General features: G+C 47.9%; 1 protein-coding gene across 2 annotated transcripts in view; it reads right to left on the minus strand.

Moving 5' to 3' along the window:
* The window catches only part of TUFT1 (tuftelin 1), a 53,305-nt gene that overhangs the window by 28,523 nt on the left and 232 nt on the right, over positions 1-24,550 (minus strand). Inside the window, exon 2 of one of the 2 annotated variants that reach the window (XM_002715358.5) lies at positions 250-324. The exons of the other annotated variant lie outside the window; for it this stretch is intronic. Coding sequence (XP_002715404.1) covers positions 250-324 — 75 coding nt within the window. The remainder of the gene's footprint in view (positions 1-249; positions 325-24,550) is intronic. 2 annotated transcript variants of the gene reach the window in all.

Genomic DNA, 24,550 nt, shown 5'->3' on the forward strand with positions numbered 1-24,550 from the left:
GCACCACCGCGAGAACCCCAGATGGAGAAAATGAAGAGACACCGCAGGTTAGTTTCATTTTAGTGGGCGCCTGTCTCCCCTCCCATGAAGCAGCGCGAGCTGCGGAGGGCAGCTGGACGTGTCACGGGGAGACGCCCCCAAGCTTGCAGCAGCGGAGGTGGCCCCAGGCAGCACGGGGGCGGGGGTCGCCAGCAGGAAAGGAGGGCAGGCAGCGCGGAGGAGACCTCGCCCCGTCCGCAACCTCAGTACCTTCTGGGCTATGTGCTCAAGTTCCTCTCCTGTCAGTTCGCTCTGCAGAGTCAGCCTGAGAACATCCACGTCGCCCTAGTAATGACAATGACAGCGAGGATAGCCCCCGCCCTCCACAGACCACAGCGCCAAAGCACTGGCACCCAGACAGCTGTTGCCACCCTGTGGGGTGGGCCTCATTACCACCCCCTACAGACAAGGAAAACGAAGACGTGCCAGCAGCTTGCCCAGCATCAGGGCACTCCTGGACGCCGGTGTCTCTGGGAACGCCTGACCGTTCTCTCCCCAGGGCCCGGCGGCGGTGACTGCAGCTCAGGGCTCCACGCAGCCCTGGTTCTCAGATTACAGGGAGCACAGGGCACTGGCTGCCCTCACCCCAGGCGTGGAGTGTGGAGCCGCCCTCTCTGGAACACCTGCTCTAGCCACCAGCCAGGAAGCGCTGGATGCACTTTCCAAGACTGGGCACACCTGCAGGCAGGTACTGGAACCCAAATCCCCATTTCTGTGAGGCACGCAGGAAATTATCCAAATGGGAGCAGGTCAGAGAGCGTGCGTTCGTCTGGAGCGCAGTGCAATTTCCAAGAATGAAGCAGGTTTTGTATCACAACTCAAAGAAGGTTAAAAAAAAAAAATACCAGTTTGTGGGGAACACTAAAAACTTGAAGGGAAAAGCATGTAGTGAGAGGGAAGGGTAAGGGGCTGGAGATTTGGGAAGACGACAGCGTTGAGACACAGCGAGAGGGCCTGCAAAGCAGAGGGGCTCCGCCTCCGCCAATAGCCTGTTCTGTGCGGAGGACGAGGCACCCGGCCACCGTGATGAGGCCCACGCCGGGGAGCCCGGGGCTTCCTCACTGCGACAGCGCGAGGGGAGTGGGCAGGAAAGGCGGGTGGGTGTTGGGCTATCCTCAGATGAAAGTGACCTTGAGGCGGCCCTGGTCAGTCTCGCCGAAGGCCCAGTAGCATAAATGTCATCTTACCCTAGCAGGTTTTTAAGGAACCCTAGGAACCTCCCGAATAGCTGGAGAAGACAGCCTTCCTACTTGGGGGAGAAGATTCCAGTCTTTAGTCACATACACAACTCTAGGTGTTCTCACCTGTGAAACGGGATACAGCCATCTTGGCTGAAGATTAACTGAAAACCTATTCAGGGGGCTCTCTTGCCCGTAAGAGGGAGGCACTCAAACATCATTAGCCTCTTCCTGCTTCCTGGACCGAGTTCAAATGTAAGACAGACAGAAGACTCTGTCACGTGGCCCTAAAGCCTTCCCAATTGTGGCCAAGCAGCTGGTTTTACAACAGCAAATGAAAGCCAGATCCTTCGTATGACACACACGGCTCTCCTCGGGCTGGGTCAGCCTGCTTCTCCCACAGTGTCCCTCAGTGTCCCTGCCCGATAGCTGCATTCCTTCCCACCTCAGTGCCATCACTCCCCTCATTTCCTTTCTCTTCCGTATCTTTCCTTCCAGTTTTCACCAGAGAAATCTGTAGGTCTCTCCACGTTCACGTTCAAATGCCACATCCTGCACGATGCTCCCCTGCCTGCTACGGGAACGCCTTCCTCAGGATCACGAGGCCCCTGTGTCTCAGGAGGAATTGCCCCTTCTAACTGCTAACTCCCCGAGGGCTGGCGTCTGCCACAGCCCTGAGCACAGTGAACGTCTGTGAATGTGCAGTGAGTGTTCCGTGACATCCAGGTCAACAGAGCATTACAAAACAGAGAGGAGGAATTGGTTTTCAGAGTAGCTGCCAGTTCTTTTTCCCCAGAATGCAGGTGTGCACTTGGACTGAAACACCATCTCCTGCACCTGCAGACAGCTAGGGAGAGCCAGAGCACCCTTAGTCAGAACAAAGGGGTTGCCACCAGTGAAGATCATCCAGTCCAATTTATTTTACAAGCCAGGTGTCCTGATTGTAAGAACACAGAGAAGTAGGCTGGGTTGGGGCCATGAGAGATAACCCTATCTACTCTTGTTATCAGAATCCCAGAGAGAAATGAGGAAGGGCAAGTTATGAGTTGAATAGGTATGGTGTGGGGGTGGGGGGTGGGTGCTGGCATAGCAAGTTAAGCCACCACCTGTAATGCTGGCATCCCATATGGGTATTGGCTCAAGTCCCAGCTGCTCCTCTTCCAATCCAGCTCACTGATGCATCTGGGAAAGCAGCAGAAGATGGCCCAAGTGCTCCCTGGCTCCTGGCTTCAGCATGGCTAAGCTCCACTCCCCAACCCCATTCTAGTAATCTGGAGAGTGAAGAGCCGACGGAATGTCTCTGCGTCCATCTTGCCCTCTCCCTCTCTGTAACTCTGCCTTTCAGATAAGTAAATAAATCCAAAAGAAGAGATGAAACACAGGAGCATGTATTTGGTGCAATGGGTTAAGTCATTGCTTTGGATGTCCACATCCCATATTAGGGTGCCTGGGGGCACTAGTGCTGTGGTGCGGTGGGTTAAAGCCCCAGCCTACAGCACCAGCATCCCATGTGGGCACTGGTTCTAGTCCTGGCTGCTCCACTTCTAACCAGCTCCCTGCTAATGTGCCTGGGAAAGCAGCAGAGAATGGCCCAAGCCCCTGGGCCTCTGCACCCATGTGGGAGACCTGGAAGAAGCTCCTGGCTCCTGGCTTTTGCCTGGCCCAGTCCTGGCCATTGTGGCCATCTGGGGAATGATCCAGCAGATGGAAGATCTCTGTATGTTTCTTCCTCTAACTCTGATTTTCAAATAAATACATCTTTTTTTTTTTTAAAGTTTATCTAAACAGAAAGGAAATAAAAAATGAAGCCAGGAACATTAAAACAAAAAGAGACATGGACAGGAAAAAATATGGGTAAAATCAATAGAGTTTCCTTCCCCTGTTAGGTTTTCTGAATTATGTTTGATGAGTGAAGCTAAAATTATAACACTGGGGCTGGCACTGTGGCATAATGGGTAAACCCATGCCATGCAGCACCGGCATCCCATATGGGTGCTAGTTCAAGTCCCAGCTGCTCCACTTCCAATCCAGCTCTCTGCTATGGCCTAGGAAAGCAGTAGAAGATGGCCCAACTCCTTGGGCCCCTGTATCCATGTGGGAGACCAGGAGGAAGCTCCTGGCTCCTGCCTTCAGATCAGCATAGCTCCAGCCATTATGGCCATCTGGGGATTGAACCAGCGGATGAAAGACTTCTCTCTCTCTCTCTCTCTCTCTCTCTCCTTCTGCCTCTCTCTAATTCTGCCTTTAAAATAAATAAATAAATTTTTAAAAATTATAACACTGATGTGGTCTCATCAGTGTATGCAGAGGAAATTTTAAATTAATATCATGAACATGAGAGTGATGAGATGTGAAGGAAGAAAAGATTTCTTCACTCAAATGTGGTAAAATAACTACCAGTGGACTATGCTAAGTTATGCGTATATATAGTAGAATACCACTAAAAAGGCCGTAGACAGGGATAACACCCAAACACTTTGCAAGAATCAAAATGGAATTCCAAAAAGTCTTCAAGTGACTCATAGGAAACCAGCAGAAAAACAGAGAATTAACAAATAGGACACACAAAATACAAAAAACAAATGGTGATTTACACACCAGTAATTACATTAAATGTAAGGCGTCTAAACATACCAATTAAAAAAGAGATTGGGAAAATAGATTCTTAAAAAATGACCCATTCTCACCACAAAAATGATAACTATGTGAGGCAGTGTATATGTTGATTAGATTTAGACATTCCACAATGACCAAAACAGTATATTGTGCATGCTAAATAAATGATCCAATAACCTCATATGCTATCAACAAGAAACACCTTTTCAAAGATAAAGACCTAGGCACTTTGAAAGGATAGTTAAAGACGTATCATGTGAACATCAAAGTGGCTGAATTATTCTCAGGTAACTTTAGAACAATGACTACCAGTGACAGAGAGGGACATTATGTAATGATAAAGGGTCACTTCACACACACAAAAATAGCAATTGCAAATGGATATGGGGCAAACCACAAAGCTGGAAAATGTGACACAAAACTGGAGAGAACTGAACGGACCAGAGCACAAACCCACAATTATAGCTGGGACTTCAGCTCTCATCTCTTAGGAACTGACAGAACTAGACAAAAAAAAAAAAAATCAGCAAGAATATATAAGAATTCAACATCGCCACCACCGACAGGATCTAAACAACATTTATAGAACACTCCACCCAAAACCAGCAGAAAATACATCTTTTCATGTGCCTGTGAAGCACAAACTGGGCCATGAAACGAACCTCAATAAATTTAAAAGAATTGAAATCATAAACAGTATATTATCTGATCCAGTGGAATCAAACTAGAAACCAACAGCAGAAAAGTAACAGGAAAATCTGCAAATACTGTAAATACAGCACACTTTTAAAAAAAATATTTATTTATTTATTTCAAAGTCAAAGTTACATAGAGAAGGGGGGAGAGAGAGAGAGAGATCTTTCATCCGCTGATTCACTCCCCAATTGACTGCAATGGCCGGAGCTGTGCCGGTCCAAAGTCGGGAGCCAGGATCTTCTTCCGGGTTTCCCGCATGGGTGCAGGGGCCCAAGGGCTTGGGCCATCTTCTACTGCTTTCCCAGGCCATAGCAGAGAGCTGGATCGGAAGTGGAGCAGTTGGGACTTGAACCAGCGCCCATATGGGATGGCAGCACTGCAGGCAGAGGCTTTACCCGCTATGCCACAGCGCCAGCCCCACAACACACTTTTAAATAATCTTTGGGTCAAAGAAGACTTCTCAAGGAAATTTTTAAAATAATTGAATGGAGGGGCTTGGCTCTGTGGCGCATAAGGTTAAGCCACTGTCTGCAGCACCTCCGTCCCATATGGGCGCCAGTTTGAGTCCCAGCTGCTCTGCTTCTGATCCAGCTCCCTGCTAATGCTCCTGGGGAAGCAGCAGAAGATGCCTCAGGTGCTTGGGCCCCTGCATGCACATGTGAGACCTGGAAGAAGCTCCTGGCCCAGCCCTGGTCATTGCAGTCATTTAGGGAGTGAACAGCGGATGGAAGATCTCTCTCCTCTCTCTCTCTGTAACTCTGCCTTTCAAACAAATAAGCAAATATTTAAAAAATAATTGCATGGAATGAAAATACACAACATCGAATGTTGTAGTACACAGTAAAAGCGGTTCTCTGTGAGGAATTCATAGCACTAAATGCCCACAGAGGAAGACAGAGGTGGGCACTGGTGCAGGGGGTTAAGCCGTTGCTTGAGATATCAGTGTCTCATACAGGAGCACCAGTCTGAGTCCAGCTCCTCCGCTTCTGATTCAGCTTCCTGCAAATGCACCTAGGAGGCAGCAGATGACTGCCCAATAACTGAGCCCTTGCCGCCCCTGTGGGAGACCCAGACGGAGCTGCCGGTTTCAGCCTGGCCCAGCCCTGGCTGTTGCAGGCATTTAGGGAGTGAACCAGCAGATGGAAGCTGGCTTGTCTGTCTCTGTCTCTATCTCTTTCCATCTCCCTTTCTTTCTCCCTCCACTTCCTTCCTTGTCATACTTTCAAATAAATAAATAAATTCTTAAAAAAGAGGAAAATTGCTAGTCAATAATTTAGGTCCTCACTACAAGGGTTTAGAACAAAAAAAAAAAAAAAAAAAGTAAACCCAAAGCAAGTAGAAGAATGTAATGATGAGAAGAAATTAGCACTGTTTAACAGAGAAAACCAACAGAGAAGAATCAATGGAAAAGATAAACAAGGCTTTATAAGACTGGCCAAAAAATAAGAGACACACACATTCTACCAATATCTGCAATGGAACAGGGTGTTTTTTCACCGACCCTGTAAATATCAGAAAGATAAGGTAATACTATGAACAATTCTATGAACATAAATTTGATACTTTACATTAAATGGCCTAATTTCTAGAAAAACACAAACTACTACAACTCCCCTATTACGAAATGGGTAACCTGAATAGTCTTGTAAGTATTAAGGAAATTAAATTCATAATTTTAAAACTCTCAGAAAACAAACCTCCATGCCCAAATGGCTCCACTGAAGAATTTTACCAATGTTTCAAGATTTAACACCAATTCTACATAATCTCATCCAGAAAATAGAAGAGGTGGGAACACGTCCCAGTTCATTTTGTGAAGCTACTCTAACTCTGGTACCAAAACCAAAGACAGTACAAAAAGAGAATGGGGAGAGAGAGGGAGGAGGAGAGGAGGGAAGAAGGGAGAGAGGGGAGAGAGGGAGGGAAGGAGAGAGAAGAAGAGAGGGCAATTACCAATTACTACTGAGTAATATTTCGCACAAATACACATTCTATTCCTTATTGTCTTGTTATACCATGAAGAGGTATTTCACAGAAGAAGATGCATAGATGGGGGCCAGCACTGTATTGTAGCGGGTAAAGTCGCCACCTGCAACACCGGTATCCCATATGGACACAGGTTTGAGTCTCAGCTGCTCCACTTCCAAACCAGCTCCCTGTTAATGACCTGGGAAAGCAGTAGAAGATGGCCCAAGTTTTTGGGCCCCTGCACCCACATGGGGGATCCAGAAGAAGGTCCTGGCTCCTGGCTTCAATCTGGCCCAGCCCTGGCCATTGTGGTCATTTGGGGAGTGATTTCTCTCTCTCTGTCTCTCCCTCTGTAACTCTGCCTTTCAAATAAATAAAATAAATCTTTAAAAAAAAACACACACAAAGAAGTCACATAGATGGCAAATAAGCACACAAAAATATGTTCAGTAGCACCAGCCTTCTAAGAGATGTAAATTAAAACCACAGCGAGACACCACGGTGACACACGGATCAGAATGGCTAAAACAAAAATCTGTGACAAGACTGTGTGCTACACAGGATATGGAGAAACTGGATCGGTCACACATTGCTGGTGAAAATATAAAATGATATACCTTAATTTTGGAAGACAGGCAGTTTCTTTAAAAATGAAATGAGCAACCACAACAGCAATCGCACTCCTGGGCATCCAGAGAAATGAAGACAGGTTCACACAAAAAACAAGCAGATGCCTAAACGTGAATATTCATAGCAACTTCGTAATAGCTGAGACCTGGACAGCCCGAGTGCCCTTTTTTTTTTTTTTTTTTTTGACAAGCAGAGTGGACAGTGAGAGAGAGAGACAGAGAAAGAAAGGTCTTCCTTTACCATTGGTTCACCCTCCAATGGCTGCTGTGGCCGGCACACTGCGGCCGGTGCACCGTGCTGATCTGAAGCCAGGAGCCAGGTGCTTCTCCTGGTCTCCCATGGAGGTGCAGGAGCCAAGGACTTGGGCCATCCTCCACTGCACTCCCGGGCCACAGCAGAGAGCTGGACTGGAAGAGGGGCAACCGGTACAGAATCCAGTGCCCCAACCGGGACTAGAACCCGGTGTGCCGGCGCCGCAGGTGGAGGATTAGCCTAGTGAGCCGCGGCGCCAGCCCCAAGTGCCCTTCAATAGGGCAGGTGCTGTGCTCAGTGGGTTAAGCCGCTGCCTCTGATGCCAGATCCCATGTGAGCACTGGTTTGAGTCCAGGTTGCCCTGCTCCTGATCCACCTCCCCACTAACATGCTTGGGAAAGCAGAAGAAGATGGCCCAAGTACTTGGACCCCTTCCAGCCATGAGGGAGCCCTGGATGTTGTTCCTGGCTCCTGGTTTCAGTCTGACCCAGTCCCGACCTTCCTGCCCATTTGGGGAATGAACTAGCAGGTGGAAGATCTCTTTCTTTCTGTCTCTGTCATCGTGCCTTTCAAATAATTAAATATTTTGGTAAAAATCTGTGACATCCATTATTGTAGAATGCTGCTCAGCAACAAAAAGGCACAAACCACAGGGACACGCAACAACAATCTCCAACCACGGGGACACGCGACAACAATCTCCAACCATGGGGACATGTGACAATCTCCAGGCTTGCGCTGAGTGAAAACAGCCAGCCACACAAGGTTACCTATTCTGTGGTTGTTTACATAACAGTCCTTGAATGACAAAATAAGAGAAATGGAGATTAGGGATTGCCAGGTGGAGGCCATGGCAGCAGTGGTGCAAGGAGATGGGGTGGCAGGGCCAGGGCACCTCTCTGGAAGGCCCAACAGAGGTATGAGGAACATAGCGCGTTGTCTGCAGAACATTGTAGCAATTGCCAATGAGAAGCCATATCACTGTGGAAAACTGTAGAATTTGTCAGGATTGGTTCAAAGGAAGAGTCTTCCTACTGCTTGAAAAGGAGCATATGCTTCACTAGGCTAATCCTCTGCCTTGCGGCGCCAGCACACCGGGTTCTAGTCCGGGTCAGGGCGCCGGCTTCTGTCCCAGTTGCCCCTCTTCCATGCCAGCTCTCTGCTGTGGCCCGGGCAGGCAGTGGAGGATGGCCCAAGTGCTTGGGCCCTGCACCCCTTGGGAGACCAGGAGAAGCACCTGGCTCCTGCCATCAAATCAGTGCGTGAGCCGGCCGCAGCATGCCAGCCGCAGCGGCCATTGGAGGGAGAACCAATGGCAAAGGAAGACCTTTCTCTCTGTCTCTCTCTCACTATCCACTCTGCCTGTCAAAAAATACAAAAAATAAAAATAAAAAAATTTTTAAAAAAGGAGCATATGCCTACCTATGAGTCCTCACAGAAAACACGAGGGTATCCTCGCAGAACTGTCCAGTGTTTTGGAGGTGCTGTCGCTCAAGTCTTGCCAGGCGGAGCCCTCAATGGTGATGCCATTGTGAAGAAACATGGCCACTGAGTCTGCCACTCAGGTATGCCCACAGCCCTGGGACAGTGGGGTGATGCGGGGCACAGACTCCAATGCCCTCAAGCATCCTGCAATGGCTGTGATGGATGGGCCACAGTCCAGTTCCATGCCTTAGGCATGATGTGTGAGACCATTGAAGCCTACAACACAGCTCACACTGGAGGATGCAGAGTTTCATGGAGTCAGCAGCGACCAAACTATACTTCCCTGGAAAACTCAGCATTTCCTTCGTAGTCTATTGTCATAATGCATCGTGACCTGTGCATTAGACTTTATGTGTTTTGTACTAGTATCACAGCGTAAAATCAGTTATATTACAAGTACTTAAGAATTCAGAATCTCTGGGCCAGCACTGTGGCACAGCGGGTTAACACCCTGGCCTGAAGCACCGGCATCCCTTATGGCTGCTCCACTTCCAATCCAGCTCTCTGCTGTGGCCTGGGAAAGCAGTGGAAGATGGCTCAAGTTCTTGGGCCCCTGCACCTGTGTGGGAGACCTGGAAGAAGCTCTTGGCTCCTGGCTTCAGATCAGCGCAGCTCTGGTCACTGCGGCCAATTGGCAAGTGAACTAGACCTCTCTCTCTCTCTCTCTCTCTCTCTCTCTCTCTGCCTTTCCTCTCTCTGTGTAACTCTGACTTTCAAATAAATAAATAAATCTTTTAAAAAAAGAATTCAGAATCTCTTTAAAACAATGATAGTTCTATATTGATTGAAAGCCACAGAACTTGCATTTTGATTGAAATTCCATTAGTGTCAGTTATTTAGAAACAACAGTGTTTGCCAGCGGTATTGACATTCACACGATTATGTAATATTTTCATGGTTCTTTAAGAGGCACTATGCACAGAAGTTTATTTCTAGTTCTTGATAGAACTGTACTCGATCCTCAGTATATTTTAAGTTATTGTCACAATTTATCTACATTTATAACCACATTATTGTATTCAAATTAGTGATCTATTTTATTATACAACCGAAACAGAATAACCAATTAACAATCAACTAAGATAAGGTTTTAGACAATATGAAATAAGAAACACTTCCACTAGTCATGGGTTTGCCTCATAAACCAAAACAAATTAGATTTTCTAAATCTCAGTAGTATTCTTGACTTTAAAGGCTATGTAACAATAAACTCTGCCTAATTGTTAAAATTCAATTATATATGTTTTAGAATTTCCTAAGATGGTCCTTTGGGGTCTATACATTAATTCTGATGTAATAACGGTTAATAAAACCATACTGAAACCAGACAAGAAGATGAGGCAGGAAGGAGTGAGTGTGGCTCTAATGGGCGACAGTGATGCAGATGTCCCGTGTCGTCTCCTAACAAGGCCAACACCCGGCCGTGATAGTGTGCTGCGGTGTTGCAAGCTGTCACCCCCGGGGGAACTCAGTGAGGGGTGCAGCAGATTTCTACTATCTCTTGTGACTGCATGTGAATCTACAAAAATCTTTTTAAAAAACAAATTCAGGCCTTCATGCATTTTTCAGAGAGAAAAATTAAAGAATATAATGAAGAAAATAAGCTTTAGTAATCCTACCACCTGGACATTGCCTCAATTAAAATGTTTATGTATCTCTTATCATTTTAACGCATATTTTTAACATATACCATTATATACAGTTTTACATATATATGCTTTTTCCCCTTTAACATTTCATTTTTAATTTCTATCATATTAAATATTTCTCAAAATTGGCTTTTAATGGCTAGGAGACTCTACTCCATAGATTAAACTAATGTGTTCATTTAACCCCTATGTCAAGTTACCAATTTCTTTTTATTTCATGTATGTGTGTGTAAAATGTATAGCATCAAAAGGCACCTTTCATTTCAATACTGTGCAGGAGAGGACACACAGCGGAACCCAAGGAACCACCAGACCTCCTCCCTGCTTCACCGTCCCTCAAGCCCAGCCTGAACCACTCTCCTTTGCAGGAAACAAAATGGCATTTGGCACACTTAACCCTTGGTTCAAACAGGCTCTGGTTTTCATTTGTTGTGTGTTTTGACCTTACTCTCCTTTCGCCTTAGGTTTTTAGTTGGTAGGGTGGATAGTATGATGCTTAAGTGACAATAAAGGGACTAATATAAGCAGATATGCAAAATTGTCAATTCTTAAAAAATTTTTTTTCAAAGCACAAAGCATTTCAACTTTAATTTCTTTTCACTTTTGCTTTTTTTAAATTTTTTAAAATTTTGTTTTTGACAGGCTGAGTTAGACAGTGAGAGAGAGAGAGAGAGAGAGAGGAAGGTCTTCCTTCCGTTGGTTCACCCCCAAATGGCCACTATGATTGGCGCGCTGCATCGATCCGAAGCCAGGAGCCAGGTGCTTCCTCCTGGTCTCCCATGCGGATGCAGGGCCCAAGGACTTGGGCCATCCTCCACTGCACTCCTGGGCCACAGCAGAGAGCTGGACTGGAAGAGGAGCAACCGGGACAGAATCCGGCGCCCCAACCGGGACTAGAACCTGGGGTGCCGGCGCTGCAGGTGGAGGATTAGCCTAATGAGCCGCGGCGCAGGCCTCTTTTCACTTTTGAATTAAAAAAATCAGAGAAACAGAGATCTTCCATCCACTGGTTCATTCCCCACATGCCCACAAAAACCAGGGCTAGGCCAAGTCAAAGCCAGGAGCCCAGAATTCAATCCAGGTCTTCTGCAACGGTGGCAAGGATCCAAATACTTGGGCTGTCACTCTGCCTCCCGTGGTGTGCATTATCAGGAAGTTGGATTGGAAGTGGAGTAGCTAGGACTCAAATGAGGCACCCCAATAAGGGACACAGGCATCCTACGCAATATCTTAACTACTGTGTCCAAATGTGCATCCCTGGCTCCGGTGCTGTGGCGTAGCAGGTAAAGCTGCCTCCTGCAGTGCTGGCAACCCATATGGGCACCAGTTCTATTCCCGGCTGCTCCACTTCCAATCCAGCTCTCTGCTATGGCCTGGGAAAGCAGTAGAAGATGGCTCAAGTCCTTGGGCCCCTGCACTCCTGTGGGAGATCTAGAAGAAGCTCCTGGCTCCTGGCTTCAGACTGGCCCAGCTCCAGCCATTGTGGCTATCTGGGGAATGAACCAGTGGGTAGAAGATCTCTCTCTCTGTCTCTGTGTCTCTCTCCCCCTCCCTCCGTCCCTCCCCCTCTCCCTCTCCCTCTCTCCGTAACTCTTTCAAATAAAAGAAACAAATCCTTAAAAAAAATGCCCATCCCTAATCCTCCAAATTTGACAGGCTGCTCCTCTTCAAACATTTTATTAACTCTATATGCTTAAAGTAAAAAGTCCTCATTTTGGAAAGAGATGTATATAAGTCCTACATCACACTTTACACAGACATCTATTCTAGGTGGACTGCAGATCGGATGTAAAAAGCAAAACAACAAATGTTTTATAGGAAAATATCTTTACAACTTTGGCAAAAGCAAAACTTTTCTTAAACATGGCTCAAGAAAATTCTCCCTATAAAATTAAAAATTGATAAACTGGACTATAGGAAAATTTAGAACTCTTATTCATTAAAAGACACCATTACAAAAGCACACAGCAGGGCCAGCACATGGTACAGAGGATTAAGCTGCCCCCTATGGTCCCAGCATCCCATGTCAGAGAGCCAGTTAGGTCCCAGGTGCTCTGCTTCCAATCTAGCTGCTTGCTAACCTGCCTCAAAGGCAGAAGAGAAGACCAGCACCGAGCCTCTGGGTCCTGGCTTCAGCCTAGGTCATTTGGGAAGTGAATCAACAGATGCAAAATCTCTCTCTCCTCTCTCTCTCTCTCTCTCTCTCTCTCTGCCTTTCAAACAAATAAATAATTCTTTTTTTAAAATATAAGTACAATAACCCACAGAAGAAATTTCCTATACGTGTGTCTAACAAAGGATAACCAGAATATATAAAAATTCCTACAAAATAAAAAGAATAAACACAACATGGAATCCTAGACTGAGAAAAGAACACCAGTGGAGAAACTTAAATCCAAATAAGGCCGATCATTTAGCTAATACCAATGTGTCAACACTGATTCCTTAGGTGTGACAAATGTGCCACGGTAATGTAAGATGTTAACGTTGAGGAAAACTGGGTGAGGGGCACGTGAGAGCTTTCTGTACTATCCTTTCAACTTTTCTGTAGATCTAATATCCTTCCAAAATAAATGATTAAAGGCAGAGTCCAATAGAAAAATGGGCAGAAGATTTTAACAGACACACATGTAAATGGTAAATAAACATATGAAAAGGATTCAATTTCATGGATAGTGACAAATGGAAAAGACAAATATCCACCTGCAACCATGTATCTCAGGTGTCGGGGGAGGCAGGACGGTAACTCTCGTATGCAGATGAGGGGAGCACTCCCACACTCTAGGACACAGCGGTTCTACTCGTTATCCTCTCCAACAGCTCATTCTCCTTAGAAATATCCACCACAGTGTTCACAGCAGCACTCTCATAATAGTCAGAAGCTAGAAATTATCCGAATGTTCATCAGGAGGAGAATGGCTAGATTGTGATAGATTCATCCAAGAAAACACTGTTCAACAAAGAAAAAGAATTACGTGTGTGCAACATTAGTCAGCTGCACAAAAATGTTAAGCAAAAGACACTGGACAGAAAAATATACTATATGTTCCATTTACATAAAAAATGCAACAACGAGCACAACTAGCACGCACTGAGGCAGTTGGGATAGCGGTGACCCGTGGGTGGAGGGAGCTTGTGAACAGGAGGGGACTTGAGGTTCTGCAGTGCCTGTGATGATGTGCTTCATGATTTGGGTGCTGGTTACAGAGTGTGTCCAGTTTATGAAAATTACTTGACTGTGCATTTATGATATATGTACTTTTGAGTGTGTATGTTACTATCAACTAAAATGCTTTTTAAAACAAAAACTTCGAACTTCCTTATCATGGCATGTATGTCCTTCTATGGTAAGGCGTCTCACTGTCCCCACCACATAAGGTTTTGGCTCGCACCCTGCACTCTATCCCACCCTATCTTTCCTGGTCCAATTCTAGCAAGGCACCCAAATCCAAATCCACTTTTGTGGATGAGTCTTCCAATGCAATACGTGCTCCGTCTCCCCACAGAATGCATGCACTGTTTTCTCCCCTCCCTTGTATTCCTGGAGAGTTCCCACTCAACCTTCCTTGTCTTTCTGCAGGTCCTATTCCAGCACCCCTCCCTCAGCCACAGTCTACCTCCTGTGCCTACGCGGCAACACTGACACCATTCATTGTAACTGCGTCTTCATTCACCTTCCCCAATGCTATGGTTTGAGCTTAAAAGAAATGAAGAGTGACAGAGAGAGGAAGAGAAACATGTACACAGAGAGAGAGAGAGAGAGAGAGAGAGAGAGAACACAAAATTAATGTCACATTTAAAAATTAGCTTCAAAATACAAATATGCAGATAGTTTAAAACATGCCAAACTAGGGAATATATCATTTGAGCATATAATAAAAGTATAATACAAAACAAGGAAATCAACACAAAGTTCAGGACAGAGACCTCCTTAATGATCCAGAAAGGATCCTGGAGGTTTCAAAAGTATTGATAAGGTTTTTTTTGTTTTTGTTTTTAGCTAAATATTCTACACACACATGTCCATTTTATTACTATGCTTTAGAATTACATGAAGGGGTAGCGGGGCGGTGTTGTGGTGTAGTAGGTGAAGCCGCCCCCTGCAGTGCCGGCATCCCATGTAGGTGCAGGTTCAGGTCTTGGCTGCTCCACTTCCAATCCAGCTCTGCTGTGGCCTGGGAAAGCAGTGGAGGATGGCCCAGGTGTTTGGCCCCTGCACCCACATGGGAGATGCGGAGGCAGCTCCTGGCTCCTGGCTTCAGATCAGTGCAGCTCCGGCCGTTGCGGCCAACTGGGGAGTGAACTAGCGATGGGGTCCTCTCTGTCTCTGTCTCTGTCTCTGCCTCTGCCTCTCTGTAACTCTGCCTTTCAAATAAATAAATAGATCTTAAAAAAAAAAAAAAAAAGAATTACATGGGGGACCCGGAAGAAGCTCCTAGCTCCTGGCTTTGGATCGGTGCTGCTCTGGCCGTTGCGGCCATCCAGGGAGTGAACGAGGAAGGCTTTTCTCCCTTTTTCTCTATAACTCTGCTTTTCAAATAAATAAAATAAATCCTTAAAAAATAAATAAAATAAGCCAAAAGAGTCCACATTCGTCATAAATCCTTTGATCTAGTAATTGTATTTTTAGGAGTATGCCCTATGGAAATCCATGTTCATGTGACCAAAGATATGTGAATAACGGTTGATTGCAATACTATTTATAGTCATGAAAACTGGAAGCGACATGGACCTTCTCTGGAAGGTTAAGGAGTGAGCAGAGTAAGATGGATGGTAACTTTCATAACATGAATTACTGCACTACCAATAAACCTCCAAAAACTCTCCACGTCATATTAACTGGGGAGAAAAAGCCAATCAGACACTAATTCATAAGCCTTCTCATTTATTTAAGTGTACACATGCGGGTTCACAGTACAGCATTAGTAAGTGCCCAACCTTACCTATATGTAGTAATTGCTTCTTGGAAGGCCCTGCTGGGCCCTGTTCCAAGTGTATTAACTCATTTAATCCTCACAACAATACTGTATAGTGGGTAGCATAATCAACATTCCCATTTTCCTTTTTTTTCTGTTTTATTTATTTAAAAGAGAAAGAGCAGCTGGCACTGTGGCACAGGAGGTTAAGCCACTGCCTGCAGGGCCAGTGTTGTGGTGTAGTGGGTTAAGCTGCCAACTGTAGCACCAGCATCCCATATGGGTGTTGGTTCTAATACTGCTGCTCCACTTCCAACCTAGCTCCCTGCTAATGCGCCTGAAAGCCGCGGAGGATGGTTCAAGTCCTTGGGCCCCCGTACCCACTTGGGAGACCCAAAAGAAGCTCCTGTCTCCTGGCTTCCAGTCCTGGCTGTTGGGGTCATTTGGGGAGTAAGCCAGAGGATGGAAGATCTCAATCTCTCTCTCTCTCTCTCTAACTTTCCCTTTCTCTGTAACTCTGACTTTCAAGTAAATAAAGTAAATCTTAAAAAAAAAAAAAAATCACTACCTACAATGTCAACATCCCATATGAGCTCTGGTTTGAGTCCTGGCTGCTCCACTTCTGATTCAGCTCCTTGCTAATGCACCTGGGAAAGCAGCAGAAGATGGCTCAGGTGCTTGGGCCTCTGTACCCACGTGGGAGACCTGGATGGAGTTTCAGGCTCCTGGCTTTGGACTGGTCCAGCTCTGGATGTTATGTCCATTTGGGGAATGAACAAGCAGATGGATCTCATTTCTCTCTGTCTCTCTGTCTCTCTGTCTCTGTCTCTCTCTCTCTGTAACTCTTCCTTTCAAATAAATAAATACATCTGAAGGAAAGAGAAAGTAAAATCCTCTGGTTTACTCCCCAAAGACCTACAACAACTGGGGCTGGGACAGGCTGATGCCAGGAGCCAGGAACTCAATTATCTGAGCCATCATCACTGCCTCCCAGGGTACACAACGGCAGGAAGCCAGAGCTGTGACTTGAACCCAGGCACTCTGATAGGGCAGGCATCCCATGATGAGTCTTAATTGCTGCACCAACTGCCCGCCCCAACATCCCCCTTTTATACATGAGAAGACTAAGGCACAGAATAACTTGTCTGAGGTCGCACAATTAGTGAGGGGAAAGCCAGGATTCAAACCCAGGCCCTGCAGAGCCAGGATTCAAACCCAGGCCCTGCAGCCCCAGTCTGGGCTCCTAACCACCATGCTGCAGAGTACTTCTTGGAAGCAACCCCTAAGAAAAGCACTGAATTCATGCACGCTAAAACTTTAGCAACAAAAATGTATGTGTGCAACACTCCCGTCATCAAGCATCTACATAAAGAGAAGGAAAGCAACAGTACTGAACTTGGAGTCTGAGGCCTGACCGACACCCGTTAATCCTTCAGCAAACACTTGGCTTGTGTGTGCCTCAGTTTTCTATGTGTAAAATGGGCGCGATGATACCCAGCTGCCACTTTAGGCGGGGAGGCAGACACAGCAACACGTCACTTCCCAAAGGCGAGCCAGCATCACTCTCCCAGGTAACTCTGGAAAGTCTGCAAGGAGGGGGGGCGAGGGGAGCAAACTGTAGAAATGGAGCCAACGAAAAACCCTGGGGCTCTGGGGGGCACCTCATCCTCCAGAACCAGAGAACGCTGTGCTGCATACACGGGCACAGACCTCACCTTGCAACCGAACCCAGAGCCAGGGAGCGCAAATTTGGGGCTCCTCTCTGCTTGGTGCAATTAGTTGTTTTTAGGAGCTGCAGTTGGGGCCTCCGGCAGGCTCCAGGGAGCTTCACAGGCACACCCCTGAAGCCTCTGGCGGGGTGGTCCCCACTAGAGACCCTGAAGGGGAGGATGGGCAGTGGAGCCTTCTCTAGGGAAAAAGGAGCAGCGCTAATCACAAGGCAAGCGGCCTCTAACCTCATAAACATTCTCAGGGAGAAGCAAACCACCTCCCAATTAGGGCGGCCTCTCTGCTCTGTTCAAACAAATCTGCTGCAGTGACTCACTCCTCCGAGCAGGGAGGGGTAAACACGTAGCTGAGGGGTTAGAGATCAAGACGCTGAGGAGAGATAGGGAGATAGGCAGGGATGCCCCAGGGGTTCTCACACCACGGGCTCCTGTGAGTTGGGGGAGACCCCTGTTTCCCCAGCTCCTACTCCCCAGGCTTCTGGGGGGGGGATCACTAGGACTGGGTAAGGGGTGGAAGCCAAGGTAAGGATCTTCCTGGAAGGAGTAAGGGCAGAAAAATTGCCCCCAAGCTGGAAACCAGCATCCGGAAATGCATCTCCCACCCTGTACCTTACTCCTCCATCACTTTGTCCTGGAATGGGTAGGGTCGGGTAAGCTGCCCCAGTAGGGGCCACCTCAATTTCCCCACTCGAATAGCCAGCCCCTTGTACACGGTAACTCCCAGGAGGCTGGGGGATGAGGAAAGCCCCAGGAAATCAAAGAGGGGACAGGTGTTGGGTGTGATCCTCTCCTGGGTTTGGGTACTTCCAGGCTCTTTAGGCCAGAGATAGCCCTTTATTGCACCTGACACAAAGAATCACTCCCTTTCTTCCTCCCCACAGATTAGCTAACAAAATAGGTGTTTGCTTTTGATCTGGCTACCTACCCAGAGGCAGGGGCTGGACAAGATCTCTGCAGAGGGCTGACCTGGAGTGACCAGGAGGTGAAATGAGAAAGAGGGGTTTAGGGTGCCACCTTCTCATTACCTGGAGCCCCACAGAAGGAAACACAGGTGCCTAAGTGTGAGAAGGAGACACCGTGTCCCTGAGCCAGGCTCTCCCCAGGACACCTGCCTAGTGCCCAGCCAGTGTCCCCTCCCCTCCAAGGACTGGTGCAGGTGAACCTGCCCTCTGCAGCCTCAGACTACCTTACCTGTGATGCTTGCCTTCGTGCCCCAGGCCTCAGAACGCCACTGTCTTTTTCTTCCTTCATCTACTCAGCCCCACCCTACCCTATCCTACACTCTACTCTGGTCTCCTCTTGCCTCTGCTTCAGTCTGGTCCTGCCTCTGCTGGCCAGGCTTAAATCTGGGCCACCTGCCTTCAGGGTACATACCTGTTCCCCCGACTAACCGCTCCCACTCCCAGGAAGCAAAGGTATTTCACAAGACTCTGCATTTGACCCAAAGAGACAGGTACCATAATTACCAGGCGGTGGGGAAGCTCGTCCCACCTGCTGTGAGCACATGTGTCTAGAATCGAAACCATCTGGGTGCACACCCCCCTCCGCCCCAGAGAAATATGGGTGAACGTTGGTGCCCAGCACCTGGTGACTCCTCTCTCAGATCCTCCCCTTGCTCCTCCTCCCGCAAAGCCCAGCATTCCCCAAATTCCCAGCATCTTGGAGACATCCGCTGTGCTGCTCCTGAAAGTGAGAACCTGGCTCTGAATGGGGGAGACAGAGGGCGTGTGGAGGAGTTTATGGCTGGTGTGGGGCCAGTCTCGTGAGCGGAAGGGGCAAGCCTGAAAGGCCTCTCTGCCCTCCCCGGTGTCACAGAGTCAGGACTTCCACCATTTTAGAATCCTTCCACTCCTTTGGAGTAAGCAGCAATGACTCCAGATGAATCCTCTTATAAAATGCAACGATTCGGCGGGCGCTGCGGCTCACTAGGCTAATCCTCCGTCTTGCGGCACTGGCACACCAGGTTCTAGTCCCGGTTGGGCGCCGGATTCTGTCCCGGTTGCCCCTCTTCCAGGCCAGCTCTCTGCTGTGGCCAGGGAAGTGCAGTGGAGGATGGCCCAAGTGCTTGGGCCCTGCACCCCATGGGAGACCAGGAGAAGCACCTGGCTCCTGCCTTCAGAACAGCGTGGCGCGCTGGCCACAGCGCGCCAGCCACAACAGCTATTGGAGGGTGCACCAATGGCAAAGGAAGACCTTTCTCTCTGTCTCTCTCTCTCACTATCCATTCTGCCTGTCAAAAAAAAAAAAAAAAAAATGCAACGATTGTGATGCAGCAGTTCCATGCCAAGGCATTTCTCTCCAAGAGAAATGAAAGCATTGGTCCACATAAAAGCTGGCCAAGTGCATGACAGCATTACCCAACACAGCCAAATAGTAGAAATAACCCAAGTGGCCTCCAACGCTTGCCCAGGAACATGTCTGTGACAAACAATCCATTCAGTAGAGTATTACACAGCCGTAAAAAGGAATGCAGTACGATTTGTGTCCTAATGTGCATAAACCTTACCAAGTCACGCTCACTGAAAGATGCCAGTCACAGATCAGGTATCATATGATTACATTTATGTAAGATGCTCGGAACTGGTAGGTCTATAGAGAAAGAAAGCAGACTAGAGGTTGCCTAGGGCTGGGGAGATTAAGGAGGAATGTGAAGTGACTGCTAATGGTTGGGATTTTTTTATGGGCTGATGAGAACATTCTAAAATTCATGTAGTGATGACTGCACAACTCTGAATACATATTAAAGTGAGCTGTACACTTTACATGGGTGAATTGAATGATATATAAATTATATCTCAAAGCTGTTATAAAAATACATTAAGTTCAGGGGCCAAAACTGGAGTTCCAGGGGTTAGGCTGCTGCCTGTGACCCCAGCATCCTGTATCAGTGCTGGTTCAAGTCCTGGCTGCTCCACTTCTGATCCAGCTCCCTGCTAATGCACCTGGGAAAGCAGCAGAAGATGGCCCAAGTTGCTTGGGCCCCTGTACCCACGTGGGAGACCCAGATGGAGTTCCAGGCTCCTAGCTTCAGCCTGGGCCAGCCCCTGCTGCACAGGCCATTTGGGGACTGAACCAGAGGATGGAAGATCAATCTCGCTCTCTGTCACTCTGCTTTTCAAATAAACAAATAAATCTTTTAAAAAATATATGTATAAAGTTCATGGTCAGCCTTTAATAACTCACAACTCTGGTTTAAAAAAAAAAAAAAAAAAAAAAAAAGAGGAGCGGGGCTCAGGAAAAGCCTTCATATCCCGAGGTCCTACAGGAATGTCACCTATCCGGCATAAAAAGGCTCGGGTCGCAGCTAATGGAAAGTCCACATCACAAAGCTGCTGAAGGAATTTCTCCGGCCAAGACAATGAAAACAATAACTAGAAGCGTGGAAACAAAAACGCAGACATTGGAAGGAGGGGTAACCTGGCAGGTTAATTCCTGAAGAGCCCAGAGCTACAGGGGCTACCGGCTGCCTCTGCCACAAGGTCAGAAAAGGAAAGAGGAGGGGAGGGGCCAGGTGGGAGGTCAAGGAGGGCCCCAACCACTGCCACACTACCTCAGCCCCATCCTGGCTGCGTGACGACTGCCAGAGGTCACTCAGTCCTCGCCCTGGGTCTAGCCACAGTCCCCTCCCATCCGCAGGAACTTCTACCATGAGAGGGGCCAGAACCATCAAGGAAAAGGCAAAGGGACAGATGAGACGAAACAGGTGTCAATATAATGAGAAGGAGCAAAGCTTGACTGAAGCAGAGAGTTTCTAGATTCTTCCTCTATCCCTTGGCCAGGATCTCAGAGGACGTTAAAACAGTCTGGCTCAGGCCCGTAGCAAATGGAAAACAGCGGCAAATAGGCAGGCACGCACCAGGCGCTGTGCTTAATGCTTCCTGTGTATTACCTTAGTTAATCCTCACGGCCACCTGTGAAAAGGGTCTGGTTATCGCCACTGTTTTACAGACCAGGAAGCTGAGATGCGCCAGAGTAAGTAATTTACCACAGTGACCTCGGGCAAAGCAGAGCCCTGACTCTGGCCCATCTTAGCTTCCCAGAGCCATGCTCTTAACCACAAGGCTATTAACAGAAGTTACAGTTTAGCCAAAAATTGTAATGTAATTACATTGGGAGGGAAGGGCAGGGAGCACCTTAAATCTTCCTTAAGCTCCCACGACCGGAGGTCAACAGATACCCAAAACTAATACATCAAGAAATACCACTATAAGTATGTTATTCAGAAACATGGAGGCAAACACCACACAAAGGAACTAGAAAAGGAGTTGAAAGCGGTTACTTTCCTGGAGCAGAACCTGGAGTAAGGATTGTTAGTCTCTTTTAAAAGTATTTTGGATATTATTAGATCTTTTTATTTTTTAAGATTTTATTTATTTGAAAGTGTTACAGAGAGAGGAAGGGAAGGAGAGAGAAAAAGATTTTCCATTCACTGGTTCTCTCCCCAAATGGCCACAATGGCCACAGCTGGACAGACTGGAACAAGGAGCCAGGAGCTTTATCTGGGTCTTCCACCCAGTGCAGGGCCCCAAGCATTTGGGCCATCTTCCACTGCCCTCCCAGGCCATAGCAGAGAGCTGGAATGGAAGTGGAGCAGCTGGGACTCAAAGCGGTGCTCAGAAGGGGTGCTGGTGTTACAGGCAGCGGCTTAACCTGCTGTGCCACAATGCTGGCCCCGATTAGATCTTTTAAAAATCATACACACATATTCCTTTGATGAAAAATGATGGAAGTAAAGAACAAGGGAGGGGGAAGAGGGTGAAACATCATCCATGACGAAGCCCAAGGTCATAGACATCTGCTCTTTCGCCATACAGCTTCTGTTCCCCTCCACGGCTACCAACACGTGTGGGGGAGGCAGAGGCCAGCAGCCCCCTCTCCCTGGAGCCCAGAGCAAAAAGTCCTAACACAGCTGGAATCCATTCACCTAGAAGCAGAAAGCCTCCATCACTGCCTCCCAGGCCCCAGGAATCACTGGTTAGAACTTTTTATTAAGCTTTCCCTTAAATTCTGTGAGCTGACCCATTTCTTTCTCATAGATTCCTCTTCTGTTGAAGCTAGCTGGGCCCACTCTCTGTTGTCTACTGTAACCAAAGAAATTTAATGGAAATATCTAATGAAAACAAGCTTAAGGTTTATTCATTTCCTTCAGTATAAAGATACTATAGTGGCTTGCAAACTTTGACTTAAAAACACAGTTTACATCAGGATCCAGTAAGCAAACACACATAGGTAACATGTATGTATATAATATACATACATGATATGTATGTGTGTAATATGCTTATGATTGAAACAAAGGTTTTGCCAAAAAGTCCTACCCTTGCTAACACTCCAAGAGTACTAATTCAATTTCTTTTTGTTTGCTGGTTCTGACCCACTAAGTTGAGTTCCAGCCCACCATGCTTATATGATCTGCAACTGAAAAACACCAGCTCCTTGTACCTACTGCATTTGTCTCCAACAGTAGAAGTAACCTGGAGAGTGTATCGGCCACATTTCCATGTCTACATGTGGCATGTTAAGTAAGGCCTGGCTGCTGGGGAGACACCAACAGGGTCCCAGCATGCCAGCTCCCACTAGGATACCTCATCAGTTCAACTGCAGAAGAGACATCTGCGCATATTTCTGTCCACTCACTTTGTACATGCACTGAGCACTGGTTCAATGGTCTGAATATACAAGAACTTCCTGGGGACTGTGCAGGGTCATAAATTCTATCTGTAGGCTGGCTCAGAAGAGAGGAATCCAGGACACAGCCTGCTTCCTGACTGATTGATTGTTTACCATCTCCTCCCCTTCCTTAAGGGCCCAGGAATGTCTCCCCGATCCCGGCGATGGTTATTTCATGACCAGCCTGAGAGTGAAGTAAGTCCCAAGTCCAGGCTCCGAAGAGAATGAGTGGAATTTCTGCCTACCCCTTGCTCTAGAGGTCCCTAGCTGTACACTGATCTGTGGCTGGAGACTGAATTCCTTGCTTACTATGTTCCTACCTTGTCTGCCTGCCCCAACAGACAAGCTGCGAAAACATGACAGGATAGCAAAAGGTGACAATTCATTCCAACACTGCCAATGCCTGGATCGCAAGACGGCCTCTGGACCTACAGCAAGCAAAAAGAAGTCCAAGCACACTCTCCTTTGATCCATCTCATAACCATCTTCCCTGCTTCAACCATCCCAGAACAGTGAGCCGCAAGGAGGATGGTTTCCACCTCTCCAGGGTCCCACGGCTGAGGGAGTGGGCGATTGGGCAGTAGCAAGATCTGTATTGCAATGTGGCAGAAACGAAGGGGGGACTGTGAACACCATTAAATGATCCTCTGGACCTTAAACTTGAAATGACCACCTATACCACACACGCTCTTTGAAGAAGAGCCCTAAGTCAGAGCAGCTAGATAAACTCGACCTTGAGGCAGGCGGAGACCGGCAGAGAGCCAGGAGATCAGATGGAGGAGGTGGCACAGACCCCCAATCACCTGGCACCCGCAAAAGCTTGGAAATCGATGGAATGCACACACCCATGCTAAGTTCCCCAGCACAGCCTGGAAACGCTCAGCCACATATGGTAAGTTGGGGTGGGGAGGAAAACTGGGAGGGAGGCCAGGCAATGCGGGGAGGGGGCCTATGGCCTTGATCGGCATTAGCCGCACCTCTCCACAACCCTCACGCCAACCGGAAACCCTCGCACGGGTCACTTCCCTCCTTTCTCAGTTCAGATTCTAATCCCCTTCATCTACCTGCCCAGGGTTGGGCGGCTGGAGACGGAAGCAAAACCGACAAACCGTCCCAGAAGCTCTGGGTTGGCCGAAGGGGGGGCGGGGGGGGGGGGGGCAGAAAACCGGCAACAGGGAAGAAGGAGAAATCCGCGAGAGGTGACCCCCGGGTGGAAAGCTCCATCCCGGTTAACGAAAGGCAGAGCTGGCCAGTCTCTCGGAGCAGCAGGAGTGCTACCGCTCCCATCCGCCTCGTCCCGGGCCCTCCATTCCCAAGCTTTCGGTATTCACCCTCCGCCCAAAGCGCCAGGAGATTCTCTGAAGGGTTTCTGCGGTCCCCAGGACCGACGGAAAAGCGCGGTCTGCCTGGTGGGACACGATGTCCGAAAGGGTACAAGGATCCCGCCCCCTGAGCCTACACTCACAGGACGCCCGAGAACGCGGCCCAGGCTACGGGCGCCGAGTCCCAGGCGGCAGCCGCAGTGTCCTCCTAAAAGGGCAGGGACGCCTTGGGCCTCAAAGGTCTTCATCCCGCCACCCCCAGGGGCTCCCGCTGTCCGCCGCGAGGCGACACAGAAAGGGAAGCGCCGCGAAGGGCTGAGCGCACGGAGACGGCCACCAGGTGATGTCAGCGAACTCGGCGCGGGGCATCCAGTGGGGAATCAGACGCCGGGCAGAGCACAC

This window comes from Oryctolagus cuniculus, chromosome 7, assembly GCF_964237555.1.
Source record: "Oryctolagus cuniculus chromosome 7, mOryCun1.1, whole genome shotgun sequence".
Lineage (NCBI taxonomy): Eukaryota > Metazoa > Chordata > Mammalia > Lagomorpha > Leporidae > Oryctolagus > Oryctolagus cuniculus.